The sequence below is a fragment of the Salvelinus fontinalis genome, chromosome 2 (genome assembly GCF_029448725.1).
Source record: "Salvelinus fontinalis isolate EN_2023a chromosome 2, ASM2944872v1, whole genome shotgun sequence".
NCBI classification, from domain to species: Eukaryota; Metazoa; Chordata; class Actinopteri; order Salmoniformes; family Salmonidae; genus Salvelinus; species Salvelinus fontinalis.
This window is the reverse complement of record NC_074666.1, coordinates 26989526-27005386: the sequence shown is the minus strand read 5'-3', so window position 1 is coordinate 27005386 and position 15861 is coordinate 26989526. Positions and strand designations below refer to the sequence as shown.

The 15861-nt window shown below is 42.4% G+C and overlaps 1 protein-coding gene across 1 annotated transcript in view; it reads left to right on the top strand.

Moving 5' to 3' along the window:
• Window positions 1-1249: 1249 nt before the first annotated feature.
• Window positions 1250-15861, top strand: part of LOC129815392 (seizure protein 6 homolog) — a gene marked incomplete in the record, with an annotated part of 245557 nt that continues 230945 nt past the window's right edge. The window contains 1 exon segment of the mRNA XM_055869177.1: window positions 1250-1622. Coding sequence (XP_055725152.1) covers window positions 1538-1622 — 85 coding nt within the window.

Here is a 15861-nt window from a genome sequence, read left to right as displayed (position 1 = left end):
TGAGAAGGGCCTTGGTCAGGGAGATGACCAAGAAACCAATGGTCACACTGACAGAGCTCCAGAATTCCTCTGTGGAGATGGGAGAACATTCCAGAAAGATAACCATTTGTGCAGCAATCCCCCAATCAGGCCTTTAAGGCAGAGTGCCAGATGGAAACCAAGGTTGAACTCTTGGCCAGATGCCAAGCGTCACGTCTGGAGGAAACCTGGCACCATTCCTGCAGTGAAGCATGGTGGTGGCAGCATCCTGCTGTGGGGATGTTTTTCAGCGGCAGCGACTGGGAGAGTAGTCAGGATTGAGGGAAAGATGAACGAAGCAAAGTACAGAGAGATCTTTGATGAAAACCTTCTCCAGAGCGCCCAGGACTTCAGAATGGGGTGAAGGTTCACCTTCCAACACGACAATGACCCTTAACACACAGCCAAGACAACGCATGAGTGGCTTTGGGACAAGTCTCTGAATGTCCTTGTGTGGCCCAGCCAGAGCCCGGACTTGAATCCGATCGAACATCTTTGAAAAGACCGGAAAATAGCTGTGCAGCGACACTCCCCATCCAACCTGACAGAGCTTGAGAGGATCTGCAGAGAAGAATGGAAGAAAATCCTCAAATACAGGTGTGTCATACCCAAGTAGTCTCAAGGCTGAAATCGCTGCCAATGGTGCTTCAACAAAGTACTGAGTAAACGGTCTGAATACTTATGTCATGATATTTTTCTAATATATATTTTTATACATTTGCAAAAAAATCTAAAAACCTGTTTTCACTTCGTCATTATGGGGTATTGTGTGTAGATTGATGAGGGAAAGGCTGTAATGTAACAAAATGTGGAAAAAGTCAAGTGGTAGGAATGCTTTCCCGAATCCAGTGTATGAACGTTGCTCTTTATTATTTGTTGCCCTTTTAAGTATTCAGTGAATGGATGATGACAGACAAGTCAAATATTACAGAGCAAAATATGAGTTATTATATGCGTTATATAAAACACTTCACCCTTACTATGATTGAAATTATAACACATGTAGCTATTGCTCACTTTTTAGTTTTGATTATAGACTGATCTTCGCGTTCTCAAAATTATAGCTATAACATGCATCCATATATCCTATAATTATTTAACATTTTGAAATATCTAACCACAAAAAGGCATGTGATTTGTTGCTCATCACAAATGCACTGTCCAAATACGGAGTGGTAACTTTTCCATGGAGCGGAAGTTGTACCGTTTGCTGACGCTAGGAGCTGTCCATGGTGCTGAAGCTTCCGCGTCGTGCTAGTTGTCCTGAAGGTGCTGACAGCACAGAGAGACAGCAATCCGCTTACTGAGCGTTACAATTAAACGGGCTCTGCGTTTCAGTTGATTCTTGTCAGATCTGCTCATTGCTCGACTTGCTAAATAAGTGCAAAAGCAGCACGGCTTTCTCTGTGTTTCACAGACCTCACGAACGTTTTATTATTCGTTTGCTTATTTTGCTCCGGAAAGTATTTAATGCAAGGACGTATTCTGTGATCAGAGAGGGACTTCGACTTCAGTAGACATGTGTATGAGAAGAGACTACCAATTACACGTCATCGTTACGGTGTTGGTTCTCGCTGCTGCGGTGACAAACACACATGGACAAGGTAAGACATATATTCAGTCCTACGTGGAGTTTTTAATGTCAGTCATAGTAGTCTATTTGTGATCTCAGCCCGTACGGCTCCGCGTACTGTACCATGCCACACAGCTCCTGAAACCAGATCTACAAGTGTGTTTGTGCTTTCAGTAGTTATATATTTATATAAATAAGTCCATTAAGGGTATCACTCCCTCTATTCTGCCCGATATCCTCACATGCACCGTTGTCTGTCTACAATAAATAAAAATACCAAAAAGCCCAAAGCACTTGAGGGAAGCAGAAATAAAAAGTCGCATCCTAACATATCTTAGGTTACTTACATACTTTCAAGGCATTACGTAATGTTTTGCTATTTCAGACTCGAATATGTTTGCATCATTGTATCAATTGAATCAAGCTAGAGCTAGTCATAATAAACTCTTCGACCAAAAGTTAAGCAAGCCCTTTAAAAATGTAATATAAACTATTAAAGATAATTACATAGACATATAATACCAAACATAAAATACACTCTGTTAACATAGTTAATCATCATCTTGCTTGATTCAAATAAAATGGAAAAGGGTCTTGTAAAACACATTTTAGGAGTAAAGTACTTAACCTACTTACTATCACAACAAGTTTGTTTTGGTTTTTGGCAACCTGAATCAGAGGGTTTTCAATGCAACTGTAATGGAATGGAATATAATATTAATGGAAATATAATACTGCCATTCTGATTAAGAAAACATCAATGAAAAATCAAATTCGATCAAATAACATAGCAAACAATTAGGAGTCGCCTAAAACTAAAATGTACGCAACACGGGGGTGAGCAGACCTTTATTGTTTGTGTGTGAGAGGGTCCATGTGGCAGACAGTAACGAGAGACTAATCCTCAGGATTTTTTTTCTTTTTTCCACACCTTTATTTAACCAGGTAGGCTAGTTGATTACAACTGCGACCTGGCCAAGATAAAGCATAGCAGTGTGAACAGGCAACAACACAGAGTTACACATGGAGTAAACAATAAACAAGTCAATAACACAGTAGGAAAAAAATGAGTCTATATACATTGTGTGCAAAGGGCATGAGGAGGTAGGCAATAAATAGGCCATAGGAGTGAATAATTACAATTTAGCAGATTAACACTGGAGTGATAAATCATCAGATGATCAATGTGCAAGTAGAGTTACTGGTGAGCAAAAGAGCAGAAAAGTAAATAAATAAAAACAGTAAGGGGATGAGGTAGGTAAATTGGGTGGGCTGTTTACAGATGGACTATGTACAGCTGCAGCGATCGGTTAGCTGCTCAGATAGCAGATGTTTAAAGTTGGTGAGGGAAGTAAAAGTCTCCAACTTCAGCGATTTTTGCAATTCGTTCCAGTCACAGGCAGCAGAGAACTGGAAGGAAAGGCGGCCAAATGAGGTGTTGGCTTTTGGGATGATCAGTGAGATATACCTGCTGGAGTGCGTGCTACGGGTGGGTGTTGTTATCGTGACCAGTGAACTGTGATAAGGCAGAGCTTTACCTAGCATGAACTTATAGATGACCTGGAGCCAGTGGGTCTGGCGACGAATATGTAGCGAGGGCCAGCCGACTAGAGCATACAGGTCGCAGTGGTGGGTGGTATAAGGTGTTTTAGTAACAAAACGGATGGCACTATGATAAACTGCATCTAATTTGCTGAGTAGAGTATTGGAAGCTATTTTGTAGATGACATCGCCGAAGTCGAGGATCGGTAGGGTTGTCCCCAGGATAGTTTTACTAGGGTAAGTTTGACGGCGTGAGTGAAGGAGGCTTTGTTGCGAAATAGAAAGCCAATTCTTGATTTGATTTTGGATTGAAGATGTTTAATATAAGTCTGGAAGGAGAGTTTACAGTCTAGCCAGACACCTAGGTATTTATAGATGTCCACATATTCTAGGTCGGAACCGTCCAGGGTGGTGATGCTAGTCGGGCGGGCGGGTGCAGGCAGCGAACGGTTGAAAAGCATGCATTTGGTTTTACTAGCGTTTAAGAGCAGTTGGAGGCCACGGAAGGAGTGTTGTATGGCATTGAAGCTCGTTTGGAGGTTAGATAGCACAGTGTCCAAGGAAGGGCCAGAAGTATACAGAATGGTGTCGTCTGCGTAGAGGTGGATCAGGGAATCGCCCGCAGCAAGAGCAACATCATTGATATATTCAGAGAAAAGAGTCGGCCTGAGAATTGAACCCTGTGGTACCCCCATAGAGACTGCCAGAGGACCGGACAACATGCCCTCCGATTTGACACACTGAACTCTGTCTGCAAAGTAGTTGGTGAACCAGGCAAGGCAGTCATCAGAAAAACCGAGGCTACTGAGTCTGCCGATAAGAATATGGCGATTGACAGAGTCGAAAGCCTTGGCCAGGTCGATGAAGACGGCTGCACAGTACTGTCTTTTATCGATGGCGGTTATGATATCATTTAGTACCTTGAGCGTGGCTGAGGTGCACCCGTGACCGGCTCGGAAACCGGATTACACAGCGGAGTAGGTACGGTGGGATTCGGTGGTCAGTGATCTGTTCATTAACTTGGCTTTCGAAGCCCTTAGATAGGCAGGGCAGGGCAGCTGTTGGCCGAGGTTGGAGTAGCCAGGTGGAAGGCATGGCCAGCCGTTGAGAAATGCTTCTTGAAGTTTTCGATTATCATGGATTTATCGGTGGTAACCGTGTTTCCTAGCCTCAGTGCAGTGGGCAGCTGGGAGGAGGTGCTCTTGTTCTCCATGGACTTTACAGTGTCCCAGAACGTTTTGGAGTTAGAGCTACAGGATGCAAATTTCTGCTTGAAAAAGCTAGCCTTTGCTTTCCTGACTGACTGCGTGTATTGGTTCCTGACTTCCCTGAACAGTTGCATATCGCGGGGACTATTCGATGCTATTGCAGTTTGCCACAGGATGTTTTTGTGCTGGTCGAGGGCAGTCAGGTCTGGAGTGAACCTAGGGCTATATCTGTTCTTAGTTCTGCATTTTTTGAACGGGGCATGCTTATCTAAGAATCGCTGAAGATTACTGACCGAACTGTTTGACATAGTTGATTGGTACTGCGGGAAGCGCCTCTCTACCCATTTACACAGTGCAATGATCTTACTTAACATTAACATAACCAAAATTGGAGTTTATGCATTTTTAGATGATTGTCATTAATAAAGGTTAAAAAAAAAGTACAGCTTTTTAAAAACATTTTGACAGCCCTGTTTGTAAGCGTTCAAATGATATCAAACTCAACTATGTATCTTTTCAGTAATGAAGACATGGTGTCTCTTGGTAGGGAGGGGTATGCTAAATGGGTCAACTTTGAGCACCTATATCTCCTGAATGTTTAGGCTTACAGGCCCAAAAAGTTACCATCTTGTCGTTTCTACAATGTGCAAACATGTAGGGAAGGTTTCGTTCGAATCGAAAGGGGTGCCAAATGGAACGACCCATAAACACAGCAGCATCACTTGCTCACTACTTGACACTACAGGGAGAGGGAACAAAATGCACACAGTATTTTTAAAGCAAAGTAACCTTTGGCAGTTTCCATTAGTGCATTCAGGGCTGCAGCTATTCAATGATAACAATAAGCAGAATACATGCGCATGCTGTGTTTTTTATGTGTAAACTTGAGCAGTGCTTTTAATGCTTCTGACTTTCAAGGAGCAGAAAACCAAGCCTTGTGCATTACTTTGTATGGTTGAAGTCAGCCTGGATTCAAAGATTTGGTTAGAGACAAATTGCCTAACACCTTGAATTACAATGGTGTGATTACTGCTCAGTGATCAGCATCTATCTTAAGCTATTGTATGGACTGACCTTTCACCTTTCTTCTTTGTCTTTAAAGAGAGGCGAACATGAATGCCATTCATGCTCTTTATAATACACAGGCGCGCGCAGGCACACACATTTGTGTTTCCAACATTTTCACAGTAATTCAGATACATTATCTTTGTAACAGTGTTCCACATTATCTGAGTGTTTTACTGTAACATGTGTGGTATGGGATCTAGAAGATTGGGTTTGGGGTTGTATTATGTATCCTGCAGCTCATTAAATGAATTACGAGCCCCTCCTGGTTGATGGAGCTGTCCTTGACACGCCACTGTTGGTTTGAACGTTGTACTAAAGATGAAAGCCTGTGATTAGAATAATGAGCTATGGAAGCCTCGTTGTGGAAGAATGGAGGAGTATTACCCACGTGCTGGATGTGGGCTCAGCGGCTGCAATACGCCTGGAAACGGGTACTTATTACTCTAAAGAGTTCAAATCCATTTAGATTGTACGACAGAGGTTTTCACTCAAATCCATTTAGATTGTACGACAGAGGTTTTCACTCAAATCCATTTAGATTGTACGACAGAGGTTTTCACTCAAATCCATTTAGATTGTACGACAGAGGTTTTCACTCAAATCCATTTAGATTGTACGACAGAGGTTTTCACTCAAATCCATTTAGATTGTACGACAGAGGTTTTCACTCAAAGTCCATTTAGATTGTACGACAGAGGTTTTCACTCAAAGTCCATTTAGATTGTACGACAGAGGTTTTCACTCAAATCCATTTAGATTGTACGACAGAGGTTTTCACTCAAAGTCCATCTTTCATTTTTGGCCTTTGGGGACACAGATATCCACCCCCAGTTTTGTGGGAGCTTGATATTGAGACTGGGTGGGGGCAGCTAGTTCCACTTTCAGATCGATGTACTGCAGACAACAAACAAAACCAAATGTAGAAAGCAACTGAGAAAGTGAAATATTGTCAATTTCTCATCCTAAGAGAATTCCAAGCTAATTTAGGTTGATGTACTTTAAAATGACAGCATGCAGTCGTGCATTCTATAGCCTCAAAAAGACATAAAGACACCATGAATATAATCACGGATAGAGCATTTTAGATAAACGGTTGACACCCGCACCTCATCTCAAAGCGAGGAGAGAAAGCTTGTCATTCAAGGTGATCCACAGTAATCGTTTCCTCACAGTGTTTTTTAGGGAGGGGGAGGAAGAGGATGCAGCGGACGTCCCATTCAATTAAACTGCACACTCTTGAATTCTGATCATCCTGTAATTTCATAGGAGGGGATAGAAAATGTTCAACACCTGTTTTTTGAATTACTGGTGATTAACTTCATCAAGGGCTATTCAGCATCTGCACGCTGTCATAATTAGTTTCGCTTTCCTTCAGCTTGTCAATTGTAAATGAGAGTCATTATGCCAGAATGCCCCGTTTTCCGGGCTTGGCACCTGACAGAGCCGTTCCCTGCCTCTCTGCCTCTCTGCCTCTCTCGGCCTCCCAGGTGGAGCATACAGCCTGGCTAAATGCTGGCATTTTCAGCTCGCCATGTGCAAATGCTTTCTGCTCTCAATGTATGTCATGTGCACTCTAATGTGAGTCATCATCTTTTTAAATGTGGATTGAGAGGTTTATGTTTCTGTGGAAACTATTCTGTAAATATCTTGTTTACTGAATCTTTTTTTTACACTGCAATGATTCTGTCACTTGGACATTTTGTTGCTGTATTTTTTCAATGTAAAATGAATTCAGTTTCTCTTGTACAGCTAAATAAGGGGTGGCTTTGTAGTCAAAACCTTAGCCTAGAGAGGAGCATGGATGTAACGATGTGCGCTGAGAGTCGGGAAACAAGTTCAAGGAGTGAGTGTTTTAATAAGTAAACAACATAATACAAAATAAGAAACATGAACAACGCACAGACATGACACAGGAACCGAAACAATGACACCTGGGGAAGGAACCGAAGGGAGTGACATATATAGGGCAGGTAATCAAGGAGGTGATGGAGTCCAGGTGAGTCTGACGCGCAGTTGTGCGTAACGATGGTGAAGGGTGTTTGCCATAATGAGCAGCCTGGTGACCTAGAGGCCGGAGAAGGAGCACACGTGACAATGGAACCTTTTATGGATGTTTACCATTCCTTCAGTCTAAGTGGCCCTGGGTATGGCTCTCTGGTGATAGATACGGATTTGATGAGCAGGTTCTTCAGGAGGACTTATAATCCATTTTCAGATTGTGATGGTTCCTCTCATCGCTCTCCTAGTTATCTCCAGTGGGATGAAGCACATTTAGAAGGGTTCACACCGACCGCAGCCCTTTTCACAAGTGGTGTGCGTGCAGTGGAGGAACTAAAAAATCTCTTCAGGAGCAGATGCCATCACTCACAGCCAATCCTTTTATGATATATCACTCTCAACAGAGAGGACTGGGGAAAGAAGCAGTTAAGAGAGGGTCAGGGATTGAAAAAGATTAAGTGGATTCTCCCTCCCTCTCTGCCTCTCATGTCCACCTCCATTTGACATCTGACCTCCCTCAGATGCCTGCTGCTACTTTGTCAACGCAGCGCAGAATGGGCTGAGTTTCCAGCTGTTGTCCCTTAGGCCTGTTGCCTTATCGATCCTACTACCACTCTCCCACTAAAAAACAGTCAGTGTGGTGAGCCTCCCCAGTGTTCACGCTCTGCCAGGCTGCGTACACACCTCTCTAATCAGGAGTGGCGTGTGCAGAGGAGCTGGTTCTCTGAAACGATTAAGCACAGGGACAGCTGCAGCTCTTTCCCCTGTTCTGAACGCCAGATCCCATCTAGAAAGCACTTAATCTGGGTCGGCACAGAGGCCCCAGCTGGGTCGGGTAGAGCCATGTGGAAGGCAACAGGTAATAGCCTGTGTAATGTGTTTGGAGGAGTAGCTTTAGTATTCACAGCCAGCGTTGACCTCAGCCAGGCAGGGCCACCACCACAGTAACTTCCTCTGAAAAGATGTAATTGAATTCATCAGGAAGGGTAAACATATTCTAAGTAGCAGAGTAAGATAATGATGTTGTGGATAGATCAAGGAAGGGGATAGCAGCTTTACAAGTAATTGAAAATTGGCAAACGCCAAACACAAACATTAGGATTGGTAATGTGTCTGACTTATACAACTGCTTTTTTTTCAGATGGCAGATTAGTTTTTTATCGACTAGTAAAATTCTCACTTCAATCACTCCCCCCTCACAAAACTGATTACATTTGAGGATAATCTATGTTGTGTGTTTTGGAGGCAGTTCTGCTAATTTAGAAACACCCAATTTCACATAAACACACATACATACACATGCACACACACTTGCACAGGTACACATTCAGACAACAATTGCAATCAGATAAAGCAGAATATTTGTTTTTATAGATATTGCTGTGGAAGTACAACACAATTCCGGGTGTTATCTCTAACTGACCGTTGAATCGTTTTCTTACCTGAGTAGCAGGCAGTCCTGTGGATGTTTATCCATCCAATCATTTTAAGAAAATAAAATGTTTTTGTTTATTTCCTACGTCACACTTCTTCCAGCCACACATCTCTTAAATGTGTTGTTGCCCCCACTGTAGGTTTGCTGGTCTTTTCCATTACGGGACAGTGCCACGCCGCTCCTGCTATTTACCTCCTAGCTCTCTCCTTACCAACAGGGCTGTGATGTGGGTGTGGTTGTGAGCCTGTCATTCCTGTGTTTAGAGGTATTTAACCATGATCCCAGATGCATGTATAATTGAGAAGTTCTCACATCTGCTGCCATGTCAGAAATATTGAACATTGTCGTTCAGGGTAACCGTGGGGCAGCCTAGTTGTCTTGTCTTTTCCAGTCAGTCATTAGATAACAGTTCAGGAAGGAGGAAGACCCTCTGCCTCATGCAGAGCGCACCATCCACCATGCCTGTTCTGTTCTGTCAGTGCAGACTGTGCAGACGGTTCAGTGAGTGGCCCGTAATAAGGACGCACCTCTCTGGAAATTGATTAGTTAGCAGTGGACCTTGATCTCTGTTAGGCTGTTAGACCATTATATTGATTGGTCTGTTTGGCCCAAAGCTGTCTGTCTGTGGTACTGCTGCATCCAAAACAACATCCAAAAACAAAAACAAAACTACACACTCCCAGGACATCCACAGTCTAGATTTTTGTAGAGCGACCACTGCAGTTGATAGGATTGTATCTATGTGGTGAGATGAGAGCCTGGTGTAGTATAGCCATCCTGCTCAGCCAGCGCCAGCAGCTCCCTGTGCCACTGCTCTGACGAACAATGAGATAAACAGCTCTAAATGTCTATGTGCTGAACCTCCCTCTCTCTCCATTGCCAATGTTTTGGAAAACAGAGGAAGAGCTGCCTTCCTGATGTGATTATAGCGTATGCGGAATAGTATTCTTCTCTCCTGCCATGTGTATTTATTATTTATTTATCTGCTCTCGTTTGTAGGTGAATTTGATCGGCCTACTTCACTTGGACGTGGCTTTGAGTGGATGGCTCTCCGAGTTTGTGTTTTTATTTTCTCAAGCTAAATGATTCACGGGAAGAAAATAGAGGGGAAGGAAAACGGCTTGGAGAGATTAGTTTGTTTTATTGCCTTTCACTCGTCCTTGAGCCACTGTGCTTTGGGTATTCAATGATATGCGAGTGTGTTATTTTCCCTATCTCCGCCTCCACACCCAAATAACATAGAAGTTAGGTTATCTGTTTGGTGTGTGTGAAGCAGGCCACTACAGACAACCACTCAGGCTACACCTTCACATTTTGTAATCATAAATCTTCATAGATCATTGGTTTTAATGTGCTTGTTTGAGCAGTTATTATTAGCTGTAGACCTTGTCAATAATTCATTGAATACAATTTAGTCTGCAATTTATTTGAAGTGAAGTGTGATTTCCTAAAGTAAAGACTAGAACATCACTGTATCCAACAAGCCTGACCATGTGGGTAATCTTGTACTCTTGCATCTTCATTTTGTATCTTTCATATTTCATTCACTGTTTAGAAAATATTGCAATATACAGAGCAATACTGTATGTTTACACATATGCCTTTTGCAGATGATGAAAAGTATGTGTAGGTCAGTGTGTGTGTATGTATGTTTGAATGCTGGAGGTCTTCAGCCATATAGCGCAGTGAGTGTGTGCCCCCGGGTGTTTTCTGACTGATTCTCCATGTAGCCAGGCCTATGACTGCACCGTGTTGTCGCAGAAATCTAATCTTGTCACATCAAACAAGGCCCCTGTCCTCTGCCCCAGCACAATGGAACAGACCAACGGCTCCTGGCCGACGAGCTATTCTTCTGTTCGGACCTGTCATTTGAATGGCAGATGACTCCCGTGAGTCATCTAGGAGAGACACAGAGAGAACAGGGACAATCATCACACAGATGGCCTCGCCCCACCGCCTCTGGAGAGACACACGCCAGACAGCTTGTATTACAGCTTTTAGTCTGGAGAGAAATGTGGAAGCAAAATGTTTTCTTGATTGAGCATTTTGCATGTTATTTATTTATTTGACTATTTCCGAGATGAAATACACCCACTTTGTTTTTTTGCTCTGTGATTGCATATTCAGCTTGTGTTTGTCTTGTTGTGAAAAGGGAAAAACAAGTGTCAGTGAGCTTGTTATTTTCTGTCAACCCATCCCTAAATTGTGTGCAGGTCAAGGTGTCAGTACAAAATCAAATAGGGGATGGTCATCAGAGGAGCTGAGGGGTAGACGCTGTCATGGTCAGTCAGATGTGGGGTCTGGATGGTTGAGCTCACTGGGACATAGTCCAGATGTACCTTGGTAGCATCTGGCTAACTCTGTCTTTATCAGATATGAAGGTAAGACCCAGATGCAGACCACATTGAATAGTTTAATAATCCCACAGGGGCAGGCAATAGATAGGTCAAGGCAGGGAGGGAGCAGTAACCAGAGGTGGGGCAACGGTACCGGACAGCAGGCAGGCTCATGGTAAGCAGAGGTCAATAATCCAGGGGGGGGCAAAGGTACAGGTCGGCAGGCAGGCTCAAGGTAAGCAGAGGTCAATAATCCAGGGGGGGGCAAAGGTACAGGTCGGCAGGCAGGCTCAAGGTAAGCAGAGGTCAATAATCCAGGGGGGGGCAAAGGTACAGGTCGGCAGGCAGGCTCAAGGTAAGCAGAGGTCAATAATCCAGGGGGGGGGGGGAAAGGTACAGGTCGGCAGGCAGGCTCAAGGTAAGGGGCAGGCAGAGTGTTCAGGCAGGTGGGCTCGGAGTCAGGACAGGCTAAGGTCAAAACCAGGAGGGCGAGAGAAGAGAGCCTGGAAAAAACAGGAGCTGAAACACAAAACACTGGTTGACTTGACGAACCAGACGAACTGGCACAGACAGACAGAAACACAGGTATAAATACACAGGGGATAATGGGGAAGATGGGTGACACCTGGATGGGGGTAGAGACAATCACAGACAGGTGAAACAGATCAGGGTGGGACAGTTTTATAGTCTCTTCCATTCGACTACAGGCCTGTTACAGTAACACTTAGCAGTCAGACTGGCAGAGCACAGAAAAACAGAATACTGCAATCTACTGGTCCAACCCAACTGTTGTAACTTTAATGGGTTACAGAGTTAATTAATTGAGATATATCTAAACATTATTTACAGTGATTTACATGTACAAGAGTAATTGTATTAGAATTCATGTGATGAAGATTAAGAGTATAATGTACATTTCTGTTGCATTGGTTAGTATTGGATTACGATATTGACTGAAAGCCCCAGAATGCTTTGCAACAGGAAGTGGAAAGAGAGAATGAGAATGCACCAGTTATGAACACGTGTTAAATGATTAGCCTGGTTTTCACTAGCAACTTTGTTTATTATTTGTTATTAAGTGATAAAATGCAACGTGAACAAGTATTATTACCAAAAGAAGCTTTCATCTTATAACCGACGTCCCAAGTCATTACTTTTAAGATAGTTATTCTATACCAACGCTGAAAAGTTTGTTAGTTAGATTCACGTTGAAATGTAAAGGTAATTTCTGATTGAGCCGACATACGCAGCGTTTACCGTGAATCCGTGAATGCAGTCTCCGCGGCCTTTAATTGCCTATCGTGCTTTAAAGCGAATCTTCATCGTTACAGATTGAATAGAGCCCTTAGTCTGTGTTTGGGAGTGGTGATTAGTGAGGAAGAGGATAGAGGCTCACCCTACGAGGAACCACAACAATGGGGACTTCATTAAAATCACTGTCACTTTTTGTGTCAGTTTATTTATCATGATGAAAGGTCTATTATAGTAATGTGAAGGGAACACAGATTGCAACACTGAGCTGTTCTCTTCCCAAGATGAGTATAAGAGAACATTGTGCTGAGAAAGGAGGATAGTGGGGACTGGGGAGTATTGAGAGTTACAAGGTGAGTGTGTCTTAGGAGTCTATAATAATAATATATACCATTTAACAGATGCTTTTATACAAAGCGACTTACAGTCATGAGGTCATACATGAGGTTATACATTTTACGTGTGGGCCCTGGGAATCAAACCCACAATTCTGACATTACAAGCAATGTTCTATCAAAAACAATTTTTTGCCACTGAGCAAATTTCAGGTCTGCTGAGTGCAAACTTCAACTTTGTGAAAATTCTGTGTAACTTCCAGCTTGTGTTTACTGTGAACACTGAGGCTGTACCCGCTTTAAGCTACACTTATAACAGTGGACAAGTAGGCTACTGTGGCTATTCAATCATAATGTAGCCCTATCAGAGTGGCCAACCATCAAAAACAATGCAGAAAATGCATCCCATAACATTTTAACAAGGAAATAGCTGTTCTATCATTCAGCCTACAGTAGCAGCCAATATGTGGTCTTCAATGTAGGCCTACATGCAGGGCTTGACATTAACCTGTTTATCCACATGTCCTTCAGACAAGAAGGTGACTGAAAATGTTGTTGTGTTGTTTGATGCAAGAAACCACTTTACAAAATAAAATGCTTTATTATTCCCATACCATTATTACAGAGAATCAGACAAATTATGCTACCCTCTTCCTATTGGCTATTTATCTAATTCAAGCCTGCCTCAAAATACAACACTGCCGCTTCAAAGATTTCTAGAAATGTACTAGAAATGTACACAATGTGTCTTGTGCTCTTGTAGGAAGCCATCACAGGGCTAATAACTCACTAACTAGCACAGGATATGAACAAAATGTGCACATGTGGCTACAAGCAGTTGTCATGACGTTGGCCTGGGGGTAGGTTTATGACAGTCATAAATACCTCTTTCCCCCTTTTTCCCTCTCCCTACTATAACTGATGTGACATAAGAAAACCCATTGGTTAACATAGAGATTCTGGGAACATCAGAAGTTGGGAGGAAATGAACTATATTCTGGTAATCCGACCAACTGAACATATGCGGTGGTACTTAAGGTAATTTATGTCAGTTCGGTTGCCCTCTGACACATTCTCATCAATGATAGAATGACATAAACTCTACTGTGGAAAGTCTAAACGTCAGAGGTATCGGATTCACATGGAATTTTTGTTTAATTCAAATGTTTGAATACGAAATTATTTGTGAAGAGATGAAATGTAATTTTAGCTTCCAAATGAGAGATTTGGGTTTTCATAAGTTTGGCCTCTGCTCAACCAGTGGCCCGCCCCTGTGAAGAGACATGGGTTACAAACTTTTCAGGCAAACTTTTCCCCTCTCCCTCCACTATAAAAGCCATTGACAAAAATATAACTTCCTGTTCCGGGTACATCCGGATGACGATCCGATGTCAGAATGGTTCAGATAATAACTACAGAACTAAGCCAACATCAGCATGGACTTTGGTTGCAAATGGTATGAACTTTGAACTCGTATTCACTACAGAAGTGATACCTCCTAGCCGTTGAGTTAGCAACAGCTGCTACAAACGCAGGTTAGGAAGGACAGTCAGAGTATCCCGTCTACTACACATCGATGCTACTCCAACGTATCCAGTGACCACCAGAGACATTCTTCAAAGGACAGAGGACTCGGGTTGGCAAGACGGTCTTCCATCTACCACCAACCTACTGAAGCGCAGCTCAGAGTAAATGTTTATTGCATTTTCCTTTTCTAAATGGGCGGTAATTTAGAATGCATAAGATACTGTATTTACGATAGTACAGCTTCGCCTCTGTCCCAGTCTCCCGCGCTTTCACTAAAACTCAGCCCCTTCCCTTTGTGTAACAAGCTGTCATATCTATTCCGCCCGCTAGGGACGTTTTTCTGTATGACGGCAATTTGTAATCAAGTTATGATTTAATTGTGTATGTGTGATTCTGTGTAATTAGTTAGGTATTTAGTAAATAAATTATTAAACCCAATTTTGTATTGCTGATTCAACTTGTTAGCCAGGATTATTGCAGATAACCAAGGATTTACCACTTTCAGATGAGACTGAATAAAATGACGATTAATGTGACTGCTATGGATGTAAAATATTACTAAATCTTTAAGAGTTTATTCGGAAGATAACAGCTCTATAAATATTCTTTCGTGGTGTCCCTCTCTAGTTAATTACATTTACATGATTAGTTCAATCAGGTAATATTAATTACGGAGAAATTATTTTATAGAATAGCATGTCATAGCAATTAATCTGGCATAGCCAAAGACACGACACAGTTCTTGTTTTGATCTCAAAACAAGCGCAGCTACTCCCGACCGTTCATGCTCTAAACACAGTCCAGTTAAAAGTAAATGGCACAGATCCATATATGGCAATCGTCTATTTGCATATAGGCCTACTGCCACACCGGTCTGTGTAGAGTACAGGCTGAGACAGGCTGAGTAGTGTGTGTCAATGTAATAGAACCCTACTCCAATGTGTTCTGCGTACAACAAAATCTCTTGCATAGATCGTTTTGTTTTGGTACGTAGCATTGAAAGTGGCATATATTGCATTGATTTGACCACAGTAAAGGGAAATGTTGATAGTGTTAACAGGGAGAACTCTAGACCAGTGGTCACCAACCTTTGAGTCAAGATCACCTTGAGTCAAAATGAATGCTGAGATCTACCACTCATATTTTTATTAACATGACTTAAAAAACGTAAACCTATGCAACATTAACCAATGAAAAACAGTACCGTATCAATGAGGTTTGTGCAGTACGCTACACATTACATTATCACCACATTTAGTATTTTCTTGAATTGCTCAGGCCACTTAAAAAATATATATATTTCAAAATTTGAGGTAGGCCATATGATGACACCGGTATTAGATCCATTGTTGTATTATTTGTGAAGCACAGCTGAGTGAGAAAACGTTTAAAGAATTTGCTTTAAAAACATTTTTTACTGGGTCCGCTTCTCAATATCCCTCCGCTCTCCCTTTCCTCCACTGACACTGACCAAAAAGGGACACTGTCTTCCAGCTGATGGCAAAACTCGAGTTGCACTGCATTATTTCTGCATCATGCACAAATTCGTATTGTTACTCCTATGAACAGA